A 22,982-nucleotide genomic window follows, 5' to 3' on the forward strand; every position below is an offset into this window, starting at 1 on the left:
CAAGATTGGCTACTGTAGTGGGGGCCTTGCAGTAGGGGAGAAAAATCGAGCTCAATTCCCCCTCCAAAAACGACAAGTAGGGATTATAGCCAAGAAGCAGGGTGGAGGTCAGCGAATGGAAATCACTAAGAGGAAACATCAAGGCTGGGGGATTCTTGCTAGATAACTCAACAGGATTCTTGCTAAAGGCAGACCAGGGTGATATACTATTGAGGGTGAAAAATAAGGAATTTGACCAGATATCAGAGTGATTGGATATCAAGAGTGAGGTGTACTAACTCTGTAGGATTCTTGCTAAAACTTGACTAAATGGGCCAAGGATAGAGCCTAAGGTGTTTGGTCAGAAGAGAGAGTCTTTGTTATGTGTCTGCGTCTAATTGGGAAAACCTGTATGCTTCCAGCACCCAGTTGCAAGGGAATCTGGGAAATTTAGATTTTAGCTTTCTAGCCTCTGCAGAATAGGAAGGCACTTTAGAAGGTGGGAATGAAAGCTTGATGCTAATTCACCACCTCTCCTGCAGATAAGTGTAGTATGTGGTAGGGCTAACCCTACCTTCTTTTTCAGAAATCTTCTAATTATTCTTGATTATTTTTTTCTTCTGTGCTTGAGAACCACATGTCCAGTTGTCAGGAATATTGCTGTATATCTCTGACTGTTAAATTTGTTGACTAGCTTAGGGAGAAGCAACATCTTTATATGTTGTAGTTTGTACATCTTTTTTTAAAAAACGACTTTATTGAGCTATACTTTGTATGCTGTAAAACTTACCCATTTTAAATGTACAACTTCATGATTTCTAGTAAGTTTTTAGAGATGTGAAATCTTTAAAAAGTCTAATTAAAACTTATGCCTTTCCAATTGTGCAAGTCTTCTTTAGTGTCCAGCAGTAATGTTTCCAGAATTGTTCCAAATAGATCGTGCATATTTTTTATTAAATTTATTTTATTTCCTTCTCTTAAGGTCTAGTCACACATCTTGGTTCTCCAGTGACCATAATTACAAAAAATATAAATGCTCCTTATTGCTTTTTCTGTTTTTGTTTTTAAATAAATTTATTTATGTATGTATGTATATTTGGCTGTGTTGGGTCTTCATTGCTGCACGCGGGCTTTCTCTAGTTGCAGCGAGCAGGGGCTACTCTTCGTTGAGGTGCGCGGGCTTCTCATTGCAGTGTCTTCTCTTGTTGCAGAGCACGAGCTCTAGGTGCGTAGGCTTCAGTAGTTGTGGCGCGTGGGCTTCAGTAGTTGTGGCACGCGGGCTCAGTAGTTGTGGCTCACGGGTTCTAGAGCACAGGCTCAGTAGTTGTGGCGCATGGGCTTAGTTGCTCCGCGGCATGTGGGATCTTCCTGGACCAGGGCTTGAACTCGTGTCCCCTGCGTTGGCAGGCGTATTCTTAACCACTGTGCCACCAGGGAAGTCCAGGTTTTTCTGTTTTTATATAAGCAACCTTTATGAGACTTAATTATGTCAGTATAGATTTCTCAATATGAGAATAGCTGGCAGGAGCTAATTTCCTTATCTTAGAAAGTGAGGCGTTAACAGAGCTTCTCTGAACTTGACATTTTCTGTATACTACTTAACTAACTAATCCTTTGTAACTTATAGTTTAAATTTTAACACCTGACAACATGTATGAACCTTGAAAATATTATTCTAAATGAGATAAGCCAGACACAGAAGGCTGCATATTGTATGATTCCATTTATATGAAGTGTACAGGATAAGCAAATCTAAAGAGATAGAAAGTACCTTAATGGTTGCCAGGGGCTGGAGGGCGGGGTGGAGGGGAATGGGGAGTGACTTCTAAGGATATAGAGGGTTTGTTTTTTGGGGAGAATGAAAATATTCTGGAATTAGTGGTGATGGCTGTGCAACTTTATGACTAAAAAACCCACTGAATTATATATATGCTTTTTTATTTTTATTTTTATTTATTTGTTTTTTTTGCGGTACGCAGGCCTCTCACTGTTGTGGCCTCTCCCGTTGCGGAGCACAGGCTCCGGACGCACAGGCTCAGCGGCCATGGCTCAGGGGCCCAGCCGCTCTGTGGCATGTGGGATCTTCCCGGACCGGGGCACGAACCCGTGTCCCCTGCATCAGCAGGCGGACTCTCAACCACTGCGCCACCAGGGAAGCCCTATATGCTTTTTTAAAGGGTGCATTTTATAGAATGTGAATTATATCTTAATACAAAAAATTTATGAGGGGAAAAAAAAAGACCCAGCCCAAATCACCACATCCTCCCATAAATTCTTTTTTGTTCCTCTTGGCTGAAAATATTGTCTCCTCTGAACTCCCCTGGCTTGTCATCTGTTATCTGCTATTGAATTCTTCCATCCCTTCCTAGTAGATGCTAAGCACCTGAGAGCAAAGATTATGTCCTCTTAATCTCTGCAGCCTCACATTTGTATCCCATGTTACACACCTATTTAGTATTCATGAAATAAATTTTGGGTTTAATAATAAAGTTGTAAATTAGCAAGTTACAAGAAACCCCTCTTCTCTCTGAATTTACTTCAATAAAAAGTTATAAACAATTGCCACACAAATAACAAAAAGTGTATTAGAGCTTTGCTTCTGTTTTAGGGGAATAAAATTTAGTGCCTTATGCTTATTCTTCCCTAAGCTTTCAACCTCAGAACGTGAGGCCCCATAGGAGGGACTTACCTGGGTTTTGTGTTTACCCCCCACAGGGGTTGAGGGCTTTTGTATTATGCTCTCAGTAGCTCATATTGTTGCTGTGAATTCATCTGAAAATAGTTCTCTTCTGGACTTAATGGTGAACTATACCCCAAATACTGTTTGTTTTCATGAGCCAAAAATATGGCCGAAAATTGAGCCGTAAGAATGACTTGTGACTAGGGAAGTATGATGTGGGAGCATAAATCAGGTGCTCGTTCTCTATCCAGCTACCAGTTTTATGGGAAGGACACAAACCCAAGAAATGTTAAGGAAGAGTAGAACTAGAAATAGATTATTGTAACAAAGGCATTTCAGGGAACTCCTTTATATGCCTATTCTATTTCAATGATTAATTGACTAAGTATCAGGAAATGCTTTCTAATTATGCCTTTGTGGCCTGTGGTATAGCTTTTCTTTGGAACCTTTTCAAATTAGAACTGAGTCATTAAGCCAGGAATTTAATTTAGGAAACACCTTGCCGGCAGTGTGCTCTGACTTTGGTTGGTGGAGCTGCTGTGCATAGAATAAGTAAAGGATATTCCTGTCACCGACCAGTACTTTACTGATTGTAAACATTCCTATATTGTTAGTAGGACCAGTTACTCATTTGCCTGTTGACATAATTATAAAAGAAATGAATTTTCATTCCTCAGAGTAACTCTCATGTTCACCATGGTACGCTGCACACTACTTCAGAGGAGGTGACGTGTGCTCTGGGTTGCTAGGAGATGCAAGGTTCATTAACCTGTTTTATCTTCTCTGCTCTGTGTTTTTATTTGATTTACGCTTTGATCCTACCTAAGCTGTTTGACATGCTTGTGATATATTCAGTCCGTTCAGTGTGGTTGGTGTAGTCATTTATAGGAATAGCATTTTGAAAATTTCCTCATCTCAAATTAACATTTTTTCTGTGGTATCTCATTGTGAGTGGTGATAGGATACTTTATGACTTTCATTTTATTTGTGCCTTTTAAATTTCTCCTGAGTTTTATATTCTTTGAAAAAGATGGGAATTTAACAAATTTTAATGATTATGGGAGATTTTGTTCTGGAGTGGTTTTCTTTTTTTTTTTCCAGAATAGGACATAAAATTATTCAAGATTTTAGTGTTTTTTTCTGTATTAATATTTTATATTAATAAAGGTTTTATTGATATGCCTAATATTAATATAAAAGATAATTTATATAAATTTTACTATAACATAAATATTAATATAACTATTATATTTATATTTTTAAATAAAGCCTTGGATTTGTTTGTTTGCTTGTTTATCTATCTGTCTGTCTCTCTATTTTTCTTAAGATCTATGAGGGAGTCAAAGAGTATCCTCTAGTGGGCTAGCTTTTATAAAACTAATTTTTTCTCATTATAAAATAGGCTTGTACAGAATTTGGAAACCGTCAAAGTAGACAAAAAAAATAATAAATTTCTGCCTGATTTCAAGTTTTAGAGATTACTACAAGTTCTGATAGGCTTTGCACATAATAAAGGATGTCCACTCCTTTTAGGGAGGCTCTCTGGTTTCCCAGGACTTTGACCTCCACTACTGCGTTTGCTTTACCTCCTTCACAGCTGGGTAGCATGGTGGCTAAGAGCATTGCCTCTGGAGTTAGACTTCTGGGTAGAATAGCTCACCCATCACTTGCTAGCTGGGCAACCTTGGGCAGGTTACTTGCCCGGCAAAAATACTATGAGGCATACATGAAATGTCCTTGTTGGTACCTCTTCCCTCATAATAAGGGAAGGTGAGTTCATTTAGCATTAAAATTATAAAGTAAACTATAAAATATATATGTATCCTGAGAGAAATCATACTCTTTTAAATACTGACTAGTATTAATTATCTCTTGATTCTCTTATAACCTTCATTTTTTTGGAGAATCAAATTTTTACTCCTTTAGTAAAAGTCATCAGCTTTATTATAAATGTACTGCATTAAATCTAGAGACCATTTTAAGGAAGCTTCATTTTTTTTAAGGTGGCAAATGGTCTTTGTTGATATATATACATCGGACACAGAAAGTACTTTGACCTTATGATTCTGTTTGTAAACCTGCTTAAAATATCCTCTCATCTCTGAAGCTGAGGATATAGTGTGGGTGGCTCTAGAACTGGAATGCTTTCCTTTGGAGAAATACCTGTAGCAAGTGGCAGCCTAGGTTGGTTCATTTGGTCAGTATTTAAAGCTTAAGTAGAAGCAGCATAGTATAGTAGAGAGAGCCAAAGATTTGAATCATAAGAGCTGGATTAGTCATAGTTTAGCCTTTTGATGCAAATGCTGTCTCAGCAAGTTACATAACCTCTGAGCCCTGGTTTCATAATCCATTCACTGGGCACAGTAACATCTACCTCAGAGTAATGAAGACTCAATGAGGTATCTGTGAAAATGCCTTGGAAACTGTCGGCACTGTACAGATACTTTACTGCAAGGGTTTTTGTACTCTCTTAGCCTGATTATAACCCTACACGTTACCTTCAGAAACCCAGATATACTGTACTTCTAATCAGAATCTCCTAAAGACACGGTAACATGACCTCTTGAATAAGTCTTCAGTTTGTACCTACTGTGAAACAGGCTTTGTACTAGAGCTGCTCTATTCAACAAAGGTATGATGCAAGCACACAGGTAATTTTAAATTTCTTAGTAGCCTCATTTAAAAAGGTAACAACAAACAGGTGATTAACTTTAATAATGTATTTAACTCAGTTTATCCCAAATATTATTTCAGCTTGTAATCAGTATAAAAATCATTAATGGGATTTTTTTTTTTTTTGATACTAAGTCCTTGAAATGTGGAGTACATTTCAGTCTTACGGCACATCTCAACGCAGACTGACCACAGTACAAGTGCTCAGCACCCACATGTGGCATCTGTCACCTTCTCAGCGTTGGGGTCGCAGTAGTGAACGAGGCACAGCAGCTCCTTTCCCTCAGGAAGGTTCCTCTGGCAGAGACAGACAGTACACGAATAGGCAAGATAGTAGTGAAACGTGCTGTAAAGAAAATACAGCAGTCACGTGGGCATGACTGGGAGGGTCACATTAGCTAGGATGGCAGGGAAGATCTTGGAGGTGTTGAGCTGAATGATTAAAAAGGCGGAGCCAATCATGTGAAAATATGAGCGACATTTCTTCTATTCAGTGGGAACTGCAAATGTGAGGCCCTGGCATGGGATGATTTGGCTGTGTTTAGTGAACTAAATGGTATCGCTGGATTACAGTGAGTAAGAAAGTGTGGGATGAGATGAGAGGAGTTTGGAGAGGTTGGCAGGCTCTAGACTAAACAGAGACATAAAGGTCCTGATAAGAAAAAGAGTACCTCATTTGTTATATATATATTTCAGTGGACCAGAAAACCAAACTTTGAAATATATATACATAGATATATTTGTAGATATACTTAATATAGACCTATGTGTGATTTAGGGAGAAAATCTTCTAGGCACTTTGCTTCCATTAACAATCATCATCTCAGATTCCAAAGGAACTCTGGTGTTTAACTTAGTATAAAGTTCTTGTCTATAATTGGTTTATAAACAAACTGCCTTTGAGGAGTGACTGTAAAAAATGTTAAGACAGTGGAGCTACTACTGATTTTCTTTCTTTTTTAAAAAAAACTTTTTCTGCAGACATGTGCATTGCTATCGCAATTTCTCTTCTCATGATCCTGATCTGTGCAATGGCTACGTATGGAGCATACAAGGTAAGCAGCTTAGAAATAAGGTCCTGGGCCTTTTCCTTGGTCCCTTACACATGTAATCTGTGCAGCTATCTGTAAGAAGTAAGGAATGATTGTTCTTAGTTTCCTGTAAGAATCTTTAAAAGTTTAAATCTCTTGCTAATGTTACATGGAAAACCAGTGTTACAGTCTCAGAAGTGTTCACTGAGGCTTGTTGGTTGACTGCTTTTGTTTGGTTTAGCAAGTTGCCATCATGACACGCTTTAGTGAACTTCCACTCCTCCGTTTCCCTTCAGATTAAGAAAAGATTTCTCTGAATTCAAAAAAATAATGTTTTGTAATATTGAACATATTAAATATTAACATCCTGTCCTGTCTTATGTTTAGCAACATGCGGCCTGGATCATCCCATTCTTCTGTTACCAGATCTTTGATTTTGCCCTGAACACCTTGGTTGCAGTCACTGTGCTTGTTTATCCAAACTCCATCCAGGAATACATACGACAGCTGGTATATGACCTTTATAATTACTATGTCTCTTTTTAACCAGGGAGACCTGGTTAAGATGGAAATATAAAAGATGTAGAGATAAACATACACACACATGTTAATTTGTGGCGTTTTAACTTGCATCTGAGTTACTGATTAGAGATTTTTGAATAAAGATAAGATTTTTTATCTCTTAGAATGCTTTTTGGGAAAACATAACCCCCTGAGGTAGATAAGTTGGTGATGATGGTATTAGAGGTGCCTGCCTAATTTACAAGCTACTTACTAATTGTCTTATTTTTGTAAAATACAATTTGCTCAATTATCAGCAGAGGATAGCCTTTTGCCTCTGATGTGTATGGGAAAAGTGGAACTCTACTATGTACTGTTTCCCGAACTTATTTGACCCCTTTCTTCTTCAAACTTCTTTTTTTTTAAAAAAAATATTTATTTATTTATTTTTGGCTGAGTTGGGTCTTCGTTGCTGCACGCAGGCTTTCTCTAGTTGCGGCGAGCGGGGGCTACTCTTCGTTGCGGTGCGCGGGCTTCTCATTGCAGTGGCTTCTCTTGTTGCGGAGCATGGGCTCTAAGCATGCGGGCTTCAGTAGTTGTGGCTCACGGGCTCTAGAGTGCAGCCTCAGTAGTTGTGGCGTACGGGCTTAGTTGCTTCATGGCATGTGGGATCTTCTTGGATCAGGGCTCGAACCCGTGTCCCCTGCATTAGCAGGCAGATTCTTAACCACTGCGCCACCAGGGAAGCCCCAAACTTCTTTCTGGGGCTGGTTTTCTACAATATTAAATGTGCTTTGTGACCATATGAGTGAATATTGGTGGCTGGCTATTAAGAAGCTCATGGAGGGTGTGAGATTAGAGTACTTCTGTGCCTTCACATTTTTTAATCTTTGTGTTTTAAATTATGTACCTTAAAATTTAATTTCTTCAAAATCTTAGAATGCTTTAAATGGAGAGAATAGAATGTTCAGTCTTCAGTTTTCATAGTAGTTTCTGAGGACTTCCCTGGTGGTGTAGTGGTTAAGAATCTGCCTGCCAATGCAGGAGACACGGGTTCGAGCCCTGGTCCGGGAAGATTCCACATGCCACGGAGCAACTAAGCCCATGCGTCACGACTACTGAAGCCGGCGCACCTACAGCCCGTGCTCCACAACAAATGAATCCACTGCAATGAGAAGCCCATGTACTGCAACAAAGAGTAGCCCCCCGGGCCTCCCTGGTGGTGCAGTGGTTGAGAGTCCGCCTGCCGATGCAGGGGATGCGGGTTCGTGCCCCGGTCCGGGAGGATCCCATATGCCGCGGAGCGGCTGGGCCCGTGAGCCATGGCTGCTGAGCCTGCGCGTCCGGAGCCTGTGCTCCGCAACGGGAGAGGCCACAGCAGTGAGAGGCCCGCGTACCGCACAAAAAAAAAAAAAAAAAGAGTAGCCCCCCCGCTCACCACAACTAGAGAAAAAGCCCCCGCGCAGCAACGAAGACCCAATGCAGCCAAAAATAAATAAATAAATAAATAAATAAATATTTCCTTTTTAAAAAAATAGTAGTTTCTGAGCATGGGGGAAGGAACAGGATTTTTCTGGGATGGAGATACAGACTGGGGGTTTGATGTGATAATGGAGGTCAAGAAGTTCAGTGGAAAAGAGGGATGGAGGGGATGGAGCCAGGTAGGAAGTGTGGCCACAGGAGTTTGTGATCTTTTGGCAGTCTGCCCAGATCATGTGACTAGTACTCAACAGACCTAGTATGAAAAGCCTCCAGTGTGTTGCTCCTTAAAAGTATTAGGTTGTCATTGTAAGAAATAGCTTCTTTTTGTTTCTTAGAAACAGATCTATGTTTTCGTAGAGTGTAGTGTCAAGAAAATTTTGTTATTTCCCATGTGCTAATTTTATGTATCATCTCTTGTGATAACAGCTAAGTGTTTCTGCATGAGGGGGCTTATATGTGATGAACAGGCTGTAGAATTACCTCTGTCTTTAAGGACTTGAATTTTACTCTGTAATAACGATCTGGCACTGAGCTCCTAAAATCATCCTGGAACTGTGGAGGAAACATGATCTCGACAGAGCCCATCACGTGAGGGGGCCGGGAGAGGGTGGTATGGAGTAAGGGGACACCAAGGCAAGTCACATGACAGTTCTGACTACTTGAAGAGTATATTGTGTGCTCCATCCCATGTATTTGGAGATTTATAAGGAGGAGAAAGGCTAATGTGCGGGCCAGCGTTTAGAACACTCAGGATACGACCAAGACTTCCTGTTCCACCTGCATTGTTCAGTCACTCTGTACCCAGTTGTAAAGTCATAATATTGGTGGTGCTCACAATAATCCTCCTATCAGTTTAAAAACTCACTATCTACTTTTATTTATAATTTTAAACCAAATAATACAAGTAGGCATCTTCTGCACGTTCGACTTGAAGATCAGTCTGGGCTGGATGAGCGAGGCCTGCAGGTTATCACAGTGCCTAAGAGACGGCACTGAAAGGGGACATGAAATTTCCGCTGATATTGCCCCTCCTGTTGACAAGTTGAGATATACAGTGAATCTGGGGAGGCTTATCTGAGAAGGCTGCTAGAGAGCACCACTTAATCCTAGCGCCAGTTCTTTTTATGTGGAGTCTTGTAAAACACAGTTAAAGTAAGTTATGTGTGTGTTTTTATAGGTCTTAACTGGATGTAGAAACCACGTTCACTTTTCTGGGGGAAAGAGTGTAAAGATCTTTGTGGAAAGGCTCATATATTTCCACTGTAATAGCGGTTGTTGTTTTTTTTTCCATATTCCTGGAAACAATATGATTTTGTGTTGGTCTTATAAATAACATCAGTTTGTTTTATTTTTGCCCTTTGAGATCAGTACTACAGACAGCCTTTTTAGGCTCCAAGGGCAGGGGCCAGTTTGATGAGCTGATCACAAAAAGTGACTTAGATTTTATTCCTTAGGTATTTTGCCAGAGTGAAAGGAGACTCTGAAAACCACTAGGCGAGGCTCATCCTGGGGAGGAGGAGCTAGGCACATGAGTCATGAGTTTTCTCCTTTGTTATGTCTGGGAATACTGCTCACGTGGGATCTAGACACATAGTAGTGGGTGGTGAGGAGAGATGAAGGGTGACCGCACACGGGGCTGCCTTCTGTGCACACTGTGTAAGCCGTTTGCAATGAGAGCTTCGATCAATGCTGAGCACGAGATTCACGGTGACATCCTGTCATTCCCGTGAACCATAGTAGCAGATTTCAGTCCTCCTAAGAGGGTTTCTTTTGACCTGGTAGTTAGTTAATCATTATGGTCAGATGGTAGGACTTGTGTTTTTTGTTTTTTGGGTTTTTTTTTAAAATTCAGGTATAGTTGATTTACAATGTTGTGCTTATTGCTGCTGTACAGCAAAGTGATAGTTATATATGTATATACATATTCTTTTTCATATTCTTTTTCGATTATTATCACAGGATATTGAATATAGTTCCCTGTGCTATACAGTAGGACCTTGTTTATCCATTCTATATAATAGTTTTGATTTTTTTTAAATGCTGTAAATACCTACTAATATAAAGGTTCTGCTCTTTGAGGAGAAGTAGCATCAGCAAATATGCTCTATATTAAGAAGGCACTATTTTAATAGGGTTCTCCCCCTTGCCCTACACAAGCCCATTAGAATGGTCCAGAATTGGCAGAAAATCCAAATTTTGAGGTGTTGTAAAGACCATTGACTTCTAACTTTCTATATGGTTGGAGGGCAGAATTAGGTCTTTACGCCTCATGAATCTTCCACTGAATTTTCTTTTTGAGAGTTACTGCCTGAATTAAGAACAGACTAGCCTCTCCCCATCACACTGTTTATAGCTTTTTCTTTAGTAGAGGTAGACTAGAAATGTTGTAGTGTCCTTAAATAATAACTGTCTATCTGCTTTAATTAGTTGCTTTCTGATAAGCACATCTGGTTAATGCTTATGGAATAGAATCCTGGATCATTAGTGAGAGTTGCTAATGAGGTACTTTTCTTTTGTAGCCTCCTGATTTTCCTTACAAAGATGATATCATGTCAGTGAATCCTACCTGTCTGGTCCTTATTATTCTTCTGTTTATCAGCATTATCTTGACTTTTAAGGTAAGCATGAAGATTTTACTTATGGTCTAAATATTACTAAATGTATTCATGAATGCTAAAGAAGTAAGCAAACTTCCGTTAGTTTGTTATCTTGTTTTAGATTTCTGAACTGCTTTTTGAATTCCTCACAATTCTCTTCCTTCGCTTATCTATATGAGAGAGATAAACACTAACCAAACTTCCACAGGCCAACCCAGGGTTCTTCTAAAATCTATTTGGATGGAAATAAATTAATATAATGTTGTACATTTATGTGGTATGTATTAAGTACCAAAGCATCCATTACAAGTCTCTGTATACATTCTTTTGTAATTTGTGGGGGGTTTTCCTAAATATTTATTTATTTATTTATTATATTTGGTTGCAGCAGGAGGGCTCCTTAGTTGCAGCACGCAGGCTCCTTAGTTGTGGCATGCGAACTCTTAGTTGCGGCATGCATGTGGGATCTAGTGTCCTGACCAGGGATCAAACCCGGGGCCCCTGCATTGGGAGCGTGGAGTCTTAACCACTGCTCCACCAGGGAAGTCCCTGTAATTTATTTTTAAAATGTAATCGATTTTGAACATTATTCTGTTAACAGTCTATTATGAATTTATCATTTTTATAAATTAGTTATTGTTGGACATTGAGATAGTTCCTACTTTTTCACTTATAAATAGTATGGCAATGAATATATTAAATTAAATACATCTTTTGTATACTTATACATTTATTTTCTCAAGATCTATTTCCTGAAATTAGAGGGTATGCATAATTTGAAGGTTTCTGATAGTTTGTCAAATTGATCTCCCCTAAAGTTGAATGCCTTAACACTCCCATCTGCCATGTTTCCTTCACCCTCATCTGTCGAGTGCTATTTTTCATCTTTGTAAACCTAATAATAAAAACATCATTATAATTTGTGCTTGTGTGCTAGTAATAAGTAGAAAATTCTCAAGTTAGACCTTGAACTTTTAATTCTTAACATCTTTCATTGTCTTCATTTTGGCATAAAATTACCAAATTCTTTAAAAACCAAGCCTTGGTGAGTTTTGAAGAAGCTGCATTTAGGGAGAAAAGTCATTTTAAATGGTAATGTGTTGAAGAGGAGTAGAAAGAAAATGATTCATTGAAAGTCACTGAGGTCTGCATTGCCCTCCATACAACATACTCTGCATGGCTTGTTACTGCATGTGTGGCTTAGTGGTCAAGGATTTGGGTGAATTTTTTTTTTTTTTTTTTTTGCAGTACGCGGGCCTCTCACTGTTGTGGCCTCTCCCGTTGCGGAGCACAGGCTCCAGACGCGCAGGCTCAGCGGCCATGGCTCACGGGTCCAGCCGCTCCGCGGCATGTGGGATCCTCCCGGACCGGGGCACAAACCCGTGTCCCCTGCATCGGCAGGCGGACTCTCAACCACTGCGCCACCAGGGAAGCCCCCCGGGTGAATTTTATACACGGATGTTGAGGCTTCCTGCCCCTGCAGCTCCTACCCCAGCACCCCAACTTCCTGGCTTCTCAGTCAGACCACCAGCTGTGTGGAGAGTGGGCAGAGCCGCTGGCAAAAGGCTTCAGACCCTCAGATCCCACTCACTGCAGTTTGCCACTCGAGGGTAGACTCCCCTTTAGCTTCTGCCTGTTTGGGGCCCTTCAGCCCTGCTTTCAAGTAGGGTCTGTGTGTCTGTGTGTGTTTATTCCAGATTTTACCATTTTTACCTGGAAGAAGGTTAGTCTGACCAAGCTACCCTGTGCCATTACCCAGAAGCCGGAACCTCCCACTGCTCTCAAAAAAGGCATTTTAACTGTGTAGGCAGTTACATCTTTATTGGAAATGCTTACTTGAGATTTTGAGTCAGAGGACCTAGATTTACCTTGTGTCACTGCCATATAGCTATGTGACCAGAGCCTTGGTTTCTTCATTTACCAAATAGCAGTAATAGCTAAGAAAACATTGTGAAGGGTGACTGTGAGATTAATTGAGTAAAGGGGACAACGCTTACCACCTAGTTCTGCAAGTAGATGACGGATGTACTCTTGTCAGTGCAAGTCTATTTGGGAAATATACCAAATATTTAATTTATTCAAGATTACAGAAATGTCAAATAGGAAATAAGGTCATTGAAATAAGTTTAGAGACAACAGGCCAGGTTTTTCTCCCATCAGAGTGTTGAGTGGGTGAACGCTCCTTGTGTTGCAGGGGGCATTCAAGAATGCTGACTGAGGGCTTCCCTGGTGGCGCAGTGGTTGAGCGTCCGCCTGCCGATGCAGGAGACACGGGTTCGTGCCCCGGTCCGTGAAGATCCCACATGCCGTGGAGCGGCTGGGCCCATGAGCCATGGCCGCTGAGCCTGCGTGTCTGGAGCCTTTGCTCTGCTACGGGAGAGGCCACAACAGTGAGAGGCCCATGTACTGCAAAAAAAAAAAAAAAAAAAAAAAAAAAAAAGAATGCTGACTGGGCGTATGGGGCCCCAGACACTGGGTATTTCCCCTCCGCAGTTTAACCTTCAGTTATAGATTTGTCATTTTGGAGGCCTCACATCAGAAAGAGTTCTTGTCTTAAAAGAACCTTCTGTTCACTGCTAAAATAATGGATGACTGGTTAGCCTTCTTACATAGTACCCAACAGAATATGTCCAAGCATTCCATTTTTATTTGTGTTAAAATTCTCAATGAGTCCAGGGTTTTTTTGTTCGTTTGTTTGTTTTAATAGAGAAGCAAGAGCGTTGTTGAGTAAACTGAAGATTCGAGTAAATTCAACATGTTGTTCAAGAAAAATGCCCTTTCCATCTCTTTCTCATTGTTGATCTCTGGTTTCAGTTTATTACCATTCAGAAAACACTTTATTAAAATAGCATTATGCATTTTCATATTAACATTATCACAGGAAGTCTCACTGTAGGAAATAATCACCACCAAGTATGAATGCAGCTTAAGACAGCATTCTGAGTGCACAACAGAACATTTACCTCACTCTTCTGAAAAGTGTTGACAAGCACTCCTTTTGTTGTTAAATGTCTTCTTTTTTTATGAAACAACTTTCTTGAGATATAATTCGCATATCATAAAGTTCTCCCATTTAAGTGTACAATTTACTGGTTTTTAATATATTCACAGAGTTGTATAAACACAGCTCTGTGGTTAAACAATGTAATTTTAGAACACTTTTACCGTATGACATTTGCCCTTACCCCCATCCCCTGGTAACCACTAATCTATTTTCTGTCTCTATGGATTTGCCTCTTCTGGACATTTCATATAAATGGAATCATGTAATATGTGGTCCTTTGTGACTGGCTTCCTTGACATTTCCAAGGTTCATCCATGCTGTAGCATGTTATCAGAACTTCCTTTTTATTGCTGAATTATATTCCATTGTATGAATATACCATACAATGGAATATTTTATTTGTCTATCCAGTCCTAAGTTGACAGACATTTGGATTGTTTTTACTCTTTTGCTGTTACAAATAATGTTGCTGTGAACATTTGTGCACAAGTTTTTGTGTGGACATATGTTTTCATTTCTCTTGGGTATATACCTTGGAGTGGAGCCACCGGGTCACATTTAACTGTTTATTTATTTATGGCTGCATTGGGTCTTCTTTTGTGGTGTGTGGGCTTCTCATTGCGTGGCTTCTCTTGTTGTGGAGCACGAGCTCTAGGCGCGTGGGCTTCAGTAGTTGTGGCACGCGGGCTCTAGAGCGCAGGCTCAGTAGTTGTGGTGCACGGACTTAGTTGCTCCGCGGCATGTGGGATCATCCCGGACCAGGGCTCGAACCCGTGTCCCCTGCATTGGCAGGCGGATTCTTAGCCACGGCACCACCAGGGAAGTCCCCACATTTAACAGTTTAACCTTTGGAGGGACTTCCAGACTGCTTTCTAAAGCAACACCGTTTTACATTCCCACCAGCAGTGTAGGAGGGCTCCGTTTTTTTCCACATCTTTAACCTTTTAACCTTCAAAGAATTTCAAAGCTAGAAAGGGGCTTTGAAATCATTTTGTTTTAATCTGATTACACATGATTGGAATGAAAGTACAAAGACTTCGTATTATAAACATCTCCCATGAGCTCATGCTTTGTTTCCAGCATGTCTTTATTCTGGACCTTCATTTTAATTATCTTCTGTGGATATTTCATTGTGAAAATGGAAATGTTTTAGTGAATTGTACTGACCACAGAGCAAATTAATGTGCTATGAACATTTTTTTTTTTAAAGTTGACTTGCATTATAAAATCATATATAATGATACAGAATAACGATCCGAAAGACCCAGAGTTAAAGTGTGATGAGAATCGGCTAATGAATTGATTGTTCTTTGTGGGCAGTAAGTGTTTGCGGCGATTGCTCCTTTCAACTTCCTTTTCTTGGAAATTCTCTTTCTGCTTTCAGCCCCACCCTTCCCCATCACCTTCTGCGTAGTAAGGCTACAGTATCACCCTTGGCCAGAAAGCTACTATATCCATCATTTGTAATTTTAAAGCCTTTTCGGTTTAGTAGAGTTCATGTGTGTTTAAAATTTACATAAATGAACATTTTGCAATATGGCTTTATCCATGATGATATTGTAAATTGTCTGAACTTTGAAAATTAAATCTCTAACAGTCACTACTTACTTACAGGGTTACTTGATCAGCTGTGTTTGGAACTGCTACCGATACATCAATGGCAGGAACTCCTCTGACGTCCTGGTTTATGTTACCAGCAATGACACTACGGTAGGTGTGATGTCACTTCACGTGGAGATCTCCACACATCCACTGTACGGTGGCTTCTAAATATTTCTAGTGTTTGCTGCTTTTTTCCCGTTGTTGAAACAGATTCATGAGCTGCTTAGTCATCAGAGGATTCATAGTTGAATGAAATGTGTTTTGTTTTCCTTACAAGACATTAAAATCTAGTTGGCTCAACTCTGGTTCATTTAAAAAAATATTACAAATAGATAATATATGTGCCTCTCTACATTTATGTATCTTTTTTTTTTTTTTGGCTGAGTGGCATGTGGGATCTTAGTTCCCTGACCAAGGATTGAACCCATGCCCCCTGCATTGGAAGCATGGAGTCTTAACCACTGGACCACCATGGAAGTCCCAACATTTACGTATCTTAAACCTGCATTATTAAAAAACCATGGTAGGGCCTCCCTGATGGCACAGTGGTTAAGAATCCGCCTGCCAATGCAGGTGACATGGGTTCGAGCCCTGGTCCGGGAAGATCCCACATGCCGCGGAGCAACTAAGCCCGTGCGCCACAACTACTGAGCCTGTGCTATAGAGCCCGTGAGCCACAACTACTGAAGCCCGCATGCCTAGAGCTTGTGCTCCGCAACAAGAGAAGCCACCGCAATGAGAAGACCACGCGCGTACTACACAGAAGAGTAGCCCCCGCTTACCACAGCTAGAGAAAGCCCGCGCTTAGCAACGAAGACCCAATGCAGCCAAAAGTAAATAAATAAATTTATTTTAAAAAAAACATGGTAGGTAATTCTAGGTATCAATTCTGCATAGTTTGACTATACTATCTCACTTGACACGTGAAATTAAACTTAAAAATGTGATTTTATAGGTAGAGAGATAAGAATGGCAGAGATTACTGTATCTTTAAAACTTGCCCCTCATATGAAAACCTTAGTAAAAGAATTTAGATGATCTGTGTTCTGCCACTAGTTGTTCATACTTAAATTTTTTAAACCTATCAAATATGATTTTGAGAAACATGCCTTCACTGGAAGAGTCCTCAAAATCATTTGTCCTTTATGTAATTATCTTGCCTGGCTCGTGGTAAAAGTACAAGTCCTCTAGGTACTAATCTCCCTGTGTCTCCATCACCACGTGTGATGCTCAGTACACGTAAGTGCTCGAGGAGTGGTTAATGGAAAGGATGGGTGACATGAGCCTGTGGGATGGGTCCAGGTGGATAGGATTGGAGGGGACAGAATGGACAGGACAGATGACAGGATAAATATAAATGGTGTGTCTGTTCTAAACTGGAATGGAGTTTTGTATTTTTTATTTATTTTTTAAAATTTTATTTATTTTATTTATTTATTTTTGGCTGTGTTCGGTGTTCGTTGCTGTGCACGGGCCTTCTCTAGTTGTGGAGAGCGGGGGCTACTCTTCATTGTGGTGTGCGGGCTTCTCATTGCAGTGGCTTCTCTCGTTGTGGAGCACGGGCTGTAGGCACGTGGGCTTCTGTAGTTGCGGCACATGGGCTCAGTAGTTGTGGCACACGGGCTCTAGAGCACAGGCTCAGTAGTTGTGGCACACGGGCTTAGTTGCTCCATGGCATGTGGGATCTTCCCAGACCAGGGCTCGAACCCATGTTCCCTGCATTGGCAGGCGAATTCTCAACCACTACGCCACCAGGAAAGCCCTGGTTTTGTTCTTTAAATTGTGGTGACTTGCTTACTCTTTGGCCTTACTGAAGTAATTTAGTCTGTCCCTGACTTGACTTCCCTGTGTATAAAATGGGGATAAAACAACTTCAGACTTTATACTAAATACACAGGTGCAAGCTGATATCACTGAGATCTCTGTGGAATTTCTGAGAGAAAGCGTGTTATACGTGAATAGTTTTCCTAAGTCCTCAGCAAGGAATCATTGGTTTGAATCAGAAGTGCGTGAGCAGTGGTTTAAGAGGAGGCTCTGCCGGGATCAGATGCACAAACCCAGCGTGCCCAGGTGCTGGGGGGCCCTTCAGGGGCCCTGCAGAATCCTTTGCACTGATCATAGTAGACACATCCTGCCTACTAACCCTTTAGAGAATCCCTCTTGGGTCAGTACATCTCTTTAAAGAAGTAACTGTTCACAATTACTATAATTTTGATAAAATTACTGGTGGAAAGAATTTTTTCCTTCTCTCTGAGTTTCTGAGTATTAGTTATCTATCAGTATCTTTCTGTTTTTCCTTTAAAAAGACATCTCAGAGTACTTTTATTGTCCTGCTGAGCTAATGAAAAGTCTAAAAGGTTGGACATTTTTAGTTTTGCAGTAGTTTTAGCAGTAAAACTGCTAAACAAGCAAGATATGTTAGAGCCCCATCCTAAATATTATGAATGTGTGGGACTTAACAAAACTACCATCTTTGAAAAGTATCTCAGAGAAGATAATGCCCATATCGCACGTGTTTGTTTGGATATACTTCTGGTGGTTGTTTTTTCATTGCTTTCTGAAGGGTTGTGTGTGTTTTTAGTAGAAGCAAGGTGGAAGGGCTGGGTACACGTTGTATAAATACACCTGAAATCAAAGGATATTCTGAAATTGTAGAAATTGGGGTGCTTAGAGAATTTAAGAATCATGAGTGAGTCCCTAAAATGCATCCAACTAGCTTTCTAGAGGAAGTTTTACTTTCCGCCCTTTGAAAGATTCAAAATTAGGTATGGATAGCAGGTAAGCTGTATTTAGGCTAACATACACTCAAAAATAGCTGTACTTCCCAGCTGGACATCCTAGCTCTTCTAATAATAGACCTTTCTTCAGAAAGGCTTCCAGCTTGGCAGTAGTTTGTAGTAACTAGTGTTTGGGACCATGGACTAGTGCCAGCTGTGGTTGTTTCCTTGTGTGCTGACAAAAGGTCCTGGGGAATTGCTTGATGATCATTATTATTTGTCATTATCTTCTCAGTCATTCTGTATCAACTCGCCATTTTTAAGATAAGGAAACTGATGATATGTTTCTACTTTCTAAAAGTTCACAGCGAACCTTTTTTTCCTTTTTAAAACAAAGAATGGTATTCCTGGGGAAGGGAGTTTTATCATTTCTCATAGCTTGCACGGATAGTCTGCTTCAAAATAGGGATAGATCACCACCTGAAGTCTCAGCTTTCTGGCAGCGTTTTTAAAGACTGTTTTTTAAAAAATAAGGCTTCCCTGGTGGCGCAGTGGTTAAGAATCTGCCTGCCAATGCAGGGGACACGGGTTCGATCCCTGGTCCAGGAAAATCCCACATGCCACGGAGCAACTAAGCCCGTGTGCCACAGCTACTCAGCCTGTGCCCTAGAGCCTGTGAGCCACAGCTGCTGAGCCCACGCGCCACCACTACTGAAGCCTGAGCGTGAGCCTGTGCTCCACAAGAGAAGCCACCGCAATGAGAAGTCTGCGCACAACATGAAGAGTAGTCCCCGCCCGACACAACTAGAGAAAGCCCGTGCACAGCACTGAAGACCCAATGCGGCCAAAAATAAATAAATAAATATTTAAAAAATAATGGTATTGTGGATATTTTTCTAAAGAGTACTTATTATATCTAAAATAATAATTCCTTAATATAAAATATCCAGTGAGTATTTAGATTTTCAATTGACTCATGTTAATTTTCCTAGCAGTTTATTTGAAACAGGATCTGTGGGTCAGTATGCATTTTAAGACTTTGTAGTTTTTTTAAAGAAACAACTGGTCCACAAACTAGAGTTTACTGATTGCATACCTATAATATAGATCTCTGTATTTCCAGTAAATTAGTAGTTGGATCTAAATGCTTTCTATATTTCTATTCCCATTTTCCTTTTTTTGTAAGATTGCTTTATAGTTGATAATTTTTCTTCCATCAGGATGCAGGTGATGTCTGGTTGATTCTGTCTTTCTGGGATGTCAACAACCATTGATATCATCAATTCATTAGGAATTGCAATATGATGACATGCTATCATTTTTCATTTATTAGCCGGAATATTTCTATAAAGAGAAACTTTCCCTCATGTACTATTATTTAGTTACCCAGTGGTACTTGGGACAATGATAAATATATATGCTTTTGTTCTCTTTATCAGTTTTCAAAATGACACGTTGGTCCATCATTCTCTAGTGATGACCAGTGAGGGTTTTTGTTTTTGTTTTGTTTTTTATGTAGTAAATGAACTAATGAAAAGAGACCTGTTATTAGAAGAGCTGGGGATGTTCCGTTGAAAAGTACAGCTATTTTGATTAATTTTATCAGTAAGCCTAAATAAAATTTACCTACTATTCCATACCTATTTTAAGACTTTCTAAGGGGAAACCAAAATCTTCCTCTAAACAGCTACAACGTAGCTAACATCCTTATGAGTGTCCTAATTATGCCGTCTTTGCCCAGTTGGAGCCTCTTCAAGTTGGCGTCTGAGTCTTTTTACACGTCTCTGGTAGTGTGATCGCTTCCTTGCTGTTCTGGGCTCATCTTGTTCATAATATGTTCCACACCTGGAATCAGCTGTTTCTCCAAGGACCCCTGCTTCCTTTCAGTAGAGACCATAATCTGTATTTCTAGGGTTGGAGAATAGATTTTTCTTTTAAAGAGGGCTCTGCATATGTAAAGGTTGTTTTGACTAGTACTAAAGGAGTTCAAGAACTAAAGGAGTTCTAATTAAAAAAAAAAAATACTGGAGCCTCACTCTGAGATCCTAAGTGGGGCCTGGAATGATCTAGTTCTGTTATTTTCCCTGGTCTCCGTAGCTATATTAAGATCCTCATAGTGTGTCATCATGTATGTTTCTCTTTTGTCCATGTCTTTATTGGGAATCCACACGGACACGTGCCTTTCACTTCCTATCAAGTATTAAGCCAGGTGGCTTTTCTCCCAGGCTGAAGAATCTCAGGGTGACCTCTATGGAAAGATACTGGGGCTCTTGTTGGTAGAAAATAAATGTGCTGCTTTTTTCTTCTCTAAAACAGTACACATGTTATTGGCCAGGTATCTACTTTTCCAAATACTACTCAGGGAGAATAGATAGCGTTATTATATATTGGAGATCACTCTATGGATTAATTGCTCCAGTTTCCTAACTAAAGCAAAGCAAAAACCTTTGAAAGAAATGCCTTAAGACAGAGAGGTCACAAACTCTGTTAGTTCATAATGCCTCTTAGGGTCTTGGTATTTTTTTCATGATGCCCTTAGGCCAGAAGACATACCTAGCTGTTCATTTCATTAAGTAGTCAGGTCCAGACAACTTAAGAGTAGTTAGTGTAGTTAGTGTAGTACCTAGCAGGCTTTGTAGTGTTTTCCTTTGAAATTTAAAATATCCCAAGGTGTCCCTTTGAGTCACTGCCATACACGGTTAGGTACCCTAGAGAGATGCAGCCTTCCCTTTAGAACATTGTATTCAATAGAAATCACATTCTGGATATATAATACATAATACCACATTCTCTCCCCTACCTTCATCAAAATCTGGCCTTAAGAGGAAAAATGTATTAAAATACTAAATAGTAGAAACAGATTTCTTTCACCTTAAAATTTATGCAAATCGAGATTAAAAAAACCCTTTTGGGCTTCCCTGGTGGCGCTGTGGTTGAGAGTCCACCTGCTGATGCAGGGGACACGGGTTCGTGCCCCGGTCCAGGAAGATCCCACATGTCGTGGAGCAGCTGGGCCCGTGAGCCATGGCCGCTGGGCCTGCGCGTCCGGAGCCTGTGCTCCGCAACGGGAGAGGCCACAACAGTGAGAGGCCCGCGTACTGCAAACAGAACAAAACAAAACAAAACAAAAAAACCTCTTAATCTGCTAATACCAGTGCAGACTTGAGTCATGGCAGTACCCAGTGTTGTGTTAAATCCATGAGGAGGGAATCAGTTGGGGCACTTTAAAAGCAGTGAGATGAATGTTTATCCAAAATAGTATCCGAAATTCTGATTTCAGATAAAAGGATCATAGTCTTGGGCAATGTAGGAAAATGGCTATTTAGGGATAAATAGGAAAATTTTAAACTTCATGGAGTCCGTTATGCCATATCATATTGCAGGTGCTAATCTTGGTGAACACTATATACAGGTTTATTGTTCTGACTTCAAAAAAGTGTTTTGCCAGGAAGTCCCTGGAGGTCCAGTGGGTAGGACTTTAACTGCCTGAGACCGGGTTCAGCCCCTGGTTAGGGAACTAAGATCCCACAAGACATGTGGCATGGCAAAAAAAAAAGTGTTTTGTTGTGTGGGGCTGCCTTTTGAGCCTGACTGCTTGAAAAACACAGTTAAGAAAAAAGTCAGTGACCTGGTGAAGGCCAGATTATCTCCCCAGCAGTCATTTCCCTGTAGATATCCCTGAGAGGCTGATATTAATTAAGGCTGACCTTGGGCTGTCAGAAAGCCACAAAACACTCTCAGTTGACTTAGAAGGGTTGGAGGTGGGGTGGATTTATTTAGTAGTCCTCTCAATGACTTTCAAAAATTGTGCATAAAAAATTCCATTGTTTTTTTTCCCTCCTGTTGCTTTTAAAAACGAGTTTGTTCATTACTCCTAGGCATAGGTTACATGTGATTAGAAACAAGTTCTTGACTAGGTGACATGAGTTATGTTTATTCTTTTCCCACATCCCACCCCTAGAGACAGAAGGGGAGGGAATGAACTAAATTGATAGCTGGAGAGATTTTTTAGACTTCAGAAGTTCCTTCATACCTGAGAAACTAGCCTGTTACCAAGATGAATGTATAGTCATCATCTTGCAGATTCTTCAGAAAAGTCATAACTGATTTTCGGAAACTGTGTGAGAAAGGCTTCATTTAAAGGCAGGAACGAGGCTGGCTCTGAAGATCTCCTTCAGTCCTGGGCATTTCAGATTCATGTACGTTAAACATACCTCACAAAACAGACCTTTCACCACTGTCACCTGCCTGTATGAACCAGGGGGTCCAGGAGGCAGTGGGGAGGGGGCGGGGGGAAGAAGCCTCTCCAGTTACAGGACTTGTATATTGACCAGGACAAGCAGGGGTGAAGCAGGAAAGTAATTCATTTTGATGATTCTTCTCAAGTCAAGTCACAAACTTTCAAAACAGTGAGACTTTTCGTTTTGTTTGCTTATTTTTGCTCTCTAGCACAGGGGAAGGAATGGGAGGGTGGATTAAAGAAAGAGGTGGAAGAAAAGTTAGAAGTAAACTTGGTGACACCAAGGCAGCTGCCTTATTTATTTATTCATTCATTCATACATACATACATATACATATATCTATTTTTTTTCAAGTTCTTTTCCTATTTAGGTTGTTACATAATATTGAGCAATACAGTAGGTCCTTGTAGTTCCCTTGTTGTGTTAGATAGCCCCCCCTTCTGTAACTCAGCCCCACGCATTTTCCTAATAGCTT

At 40.3% G+C, this 22,982-nt stretch overlaps 1 protein-coding gene across 1 annotated transcript in view; it reads left to right on the forward strand.

Moving 5' to 3' along the window:
• The window catches only part of LAPTM4B (lysosomal protein transmembrane 4 beta), a 70,471-nt gene that overhangs the window by 34,827 nt on the left and 12,662 nt on the right, over window positions 1-22,982 (forward strand). The window contains exons 3-6 of the mRNA XM_081258476.1: window positions 6,314-6,387; window positions 6,751-6,873; window positions 10,866-10,964; window positions 15,562-15,657. Of these exons, the coding sequence (XP_081114602.1) occupies window positions 6,314-6,387; window positions 6,751-6,873; window positions 10,866-10,964; window positions 15,562-15,657 (392 nt within the window). The remainder of the gene's footprint in view (window positions 1-6,313; window positions 6,388-6,750; window positions 6,874-10,865; window positions 10,965-15,561; window positions 15,658-22,982) is intronic.

Source organism: Mesoplodon bidens, assembly GCF_964165515.1.
Source record: "Mesoplodon bidens genome assembly, chromosome: 16".
NCBI classification, from domain to species: Eukaryota; Metazoa; Chordata; class Mammalia; order Artiodactyla; family Ziphiidae; genus Mesoplodon; species Mesoplodon bidens.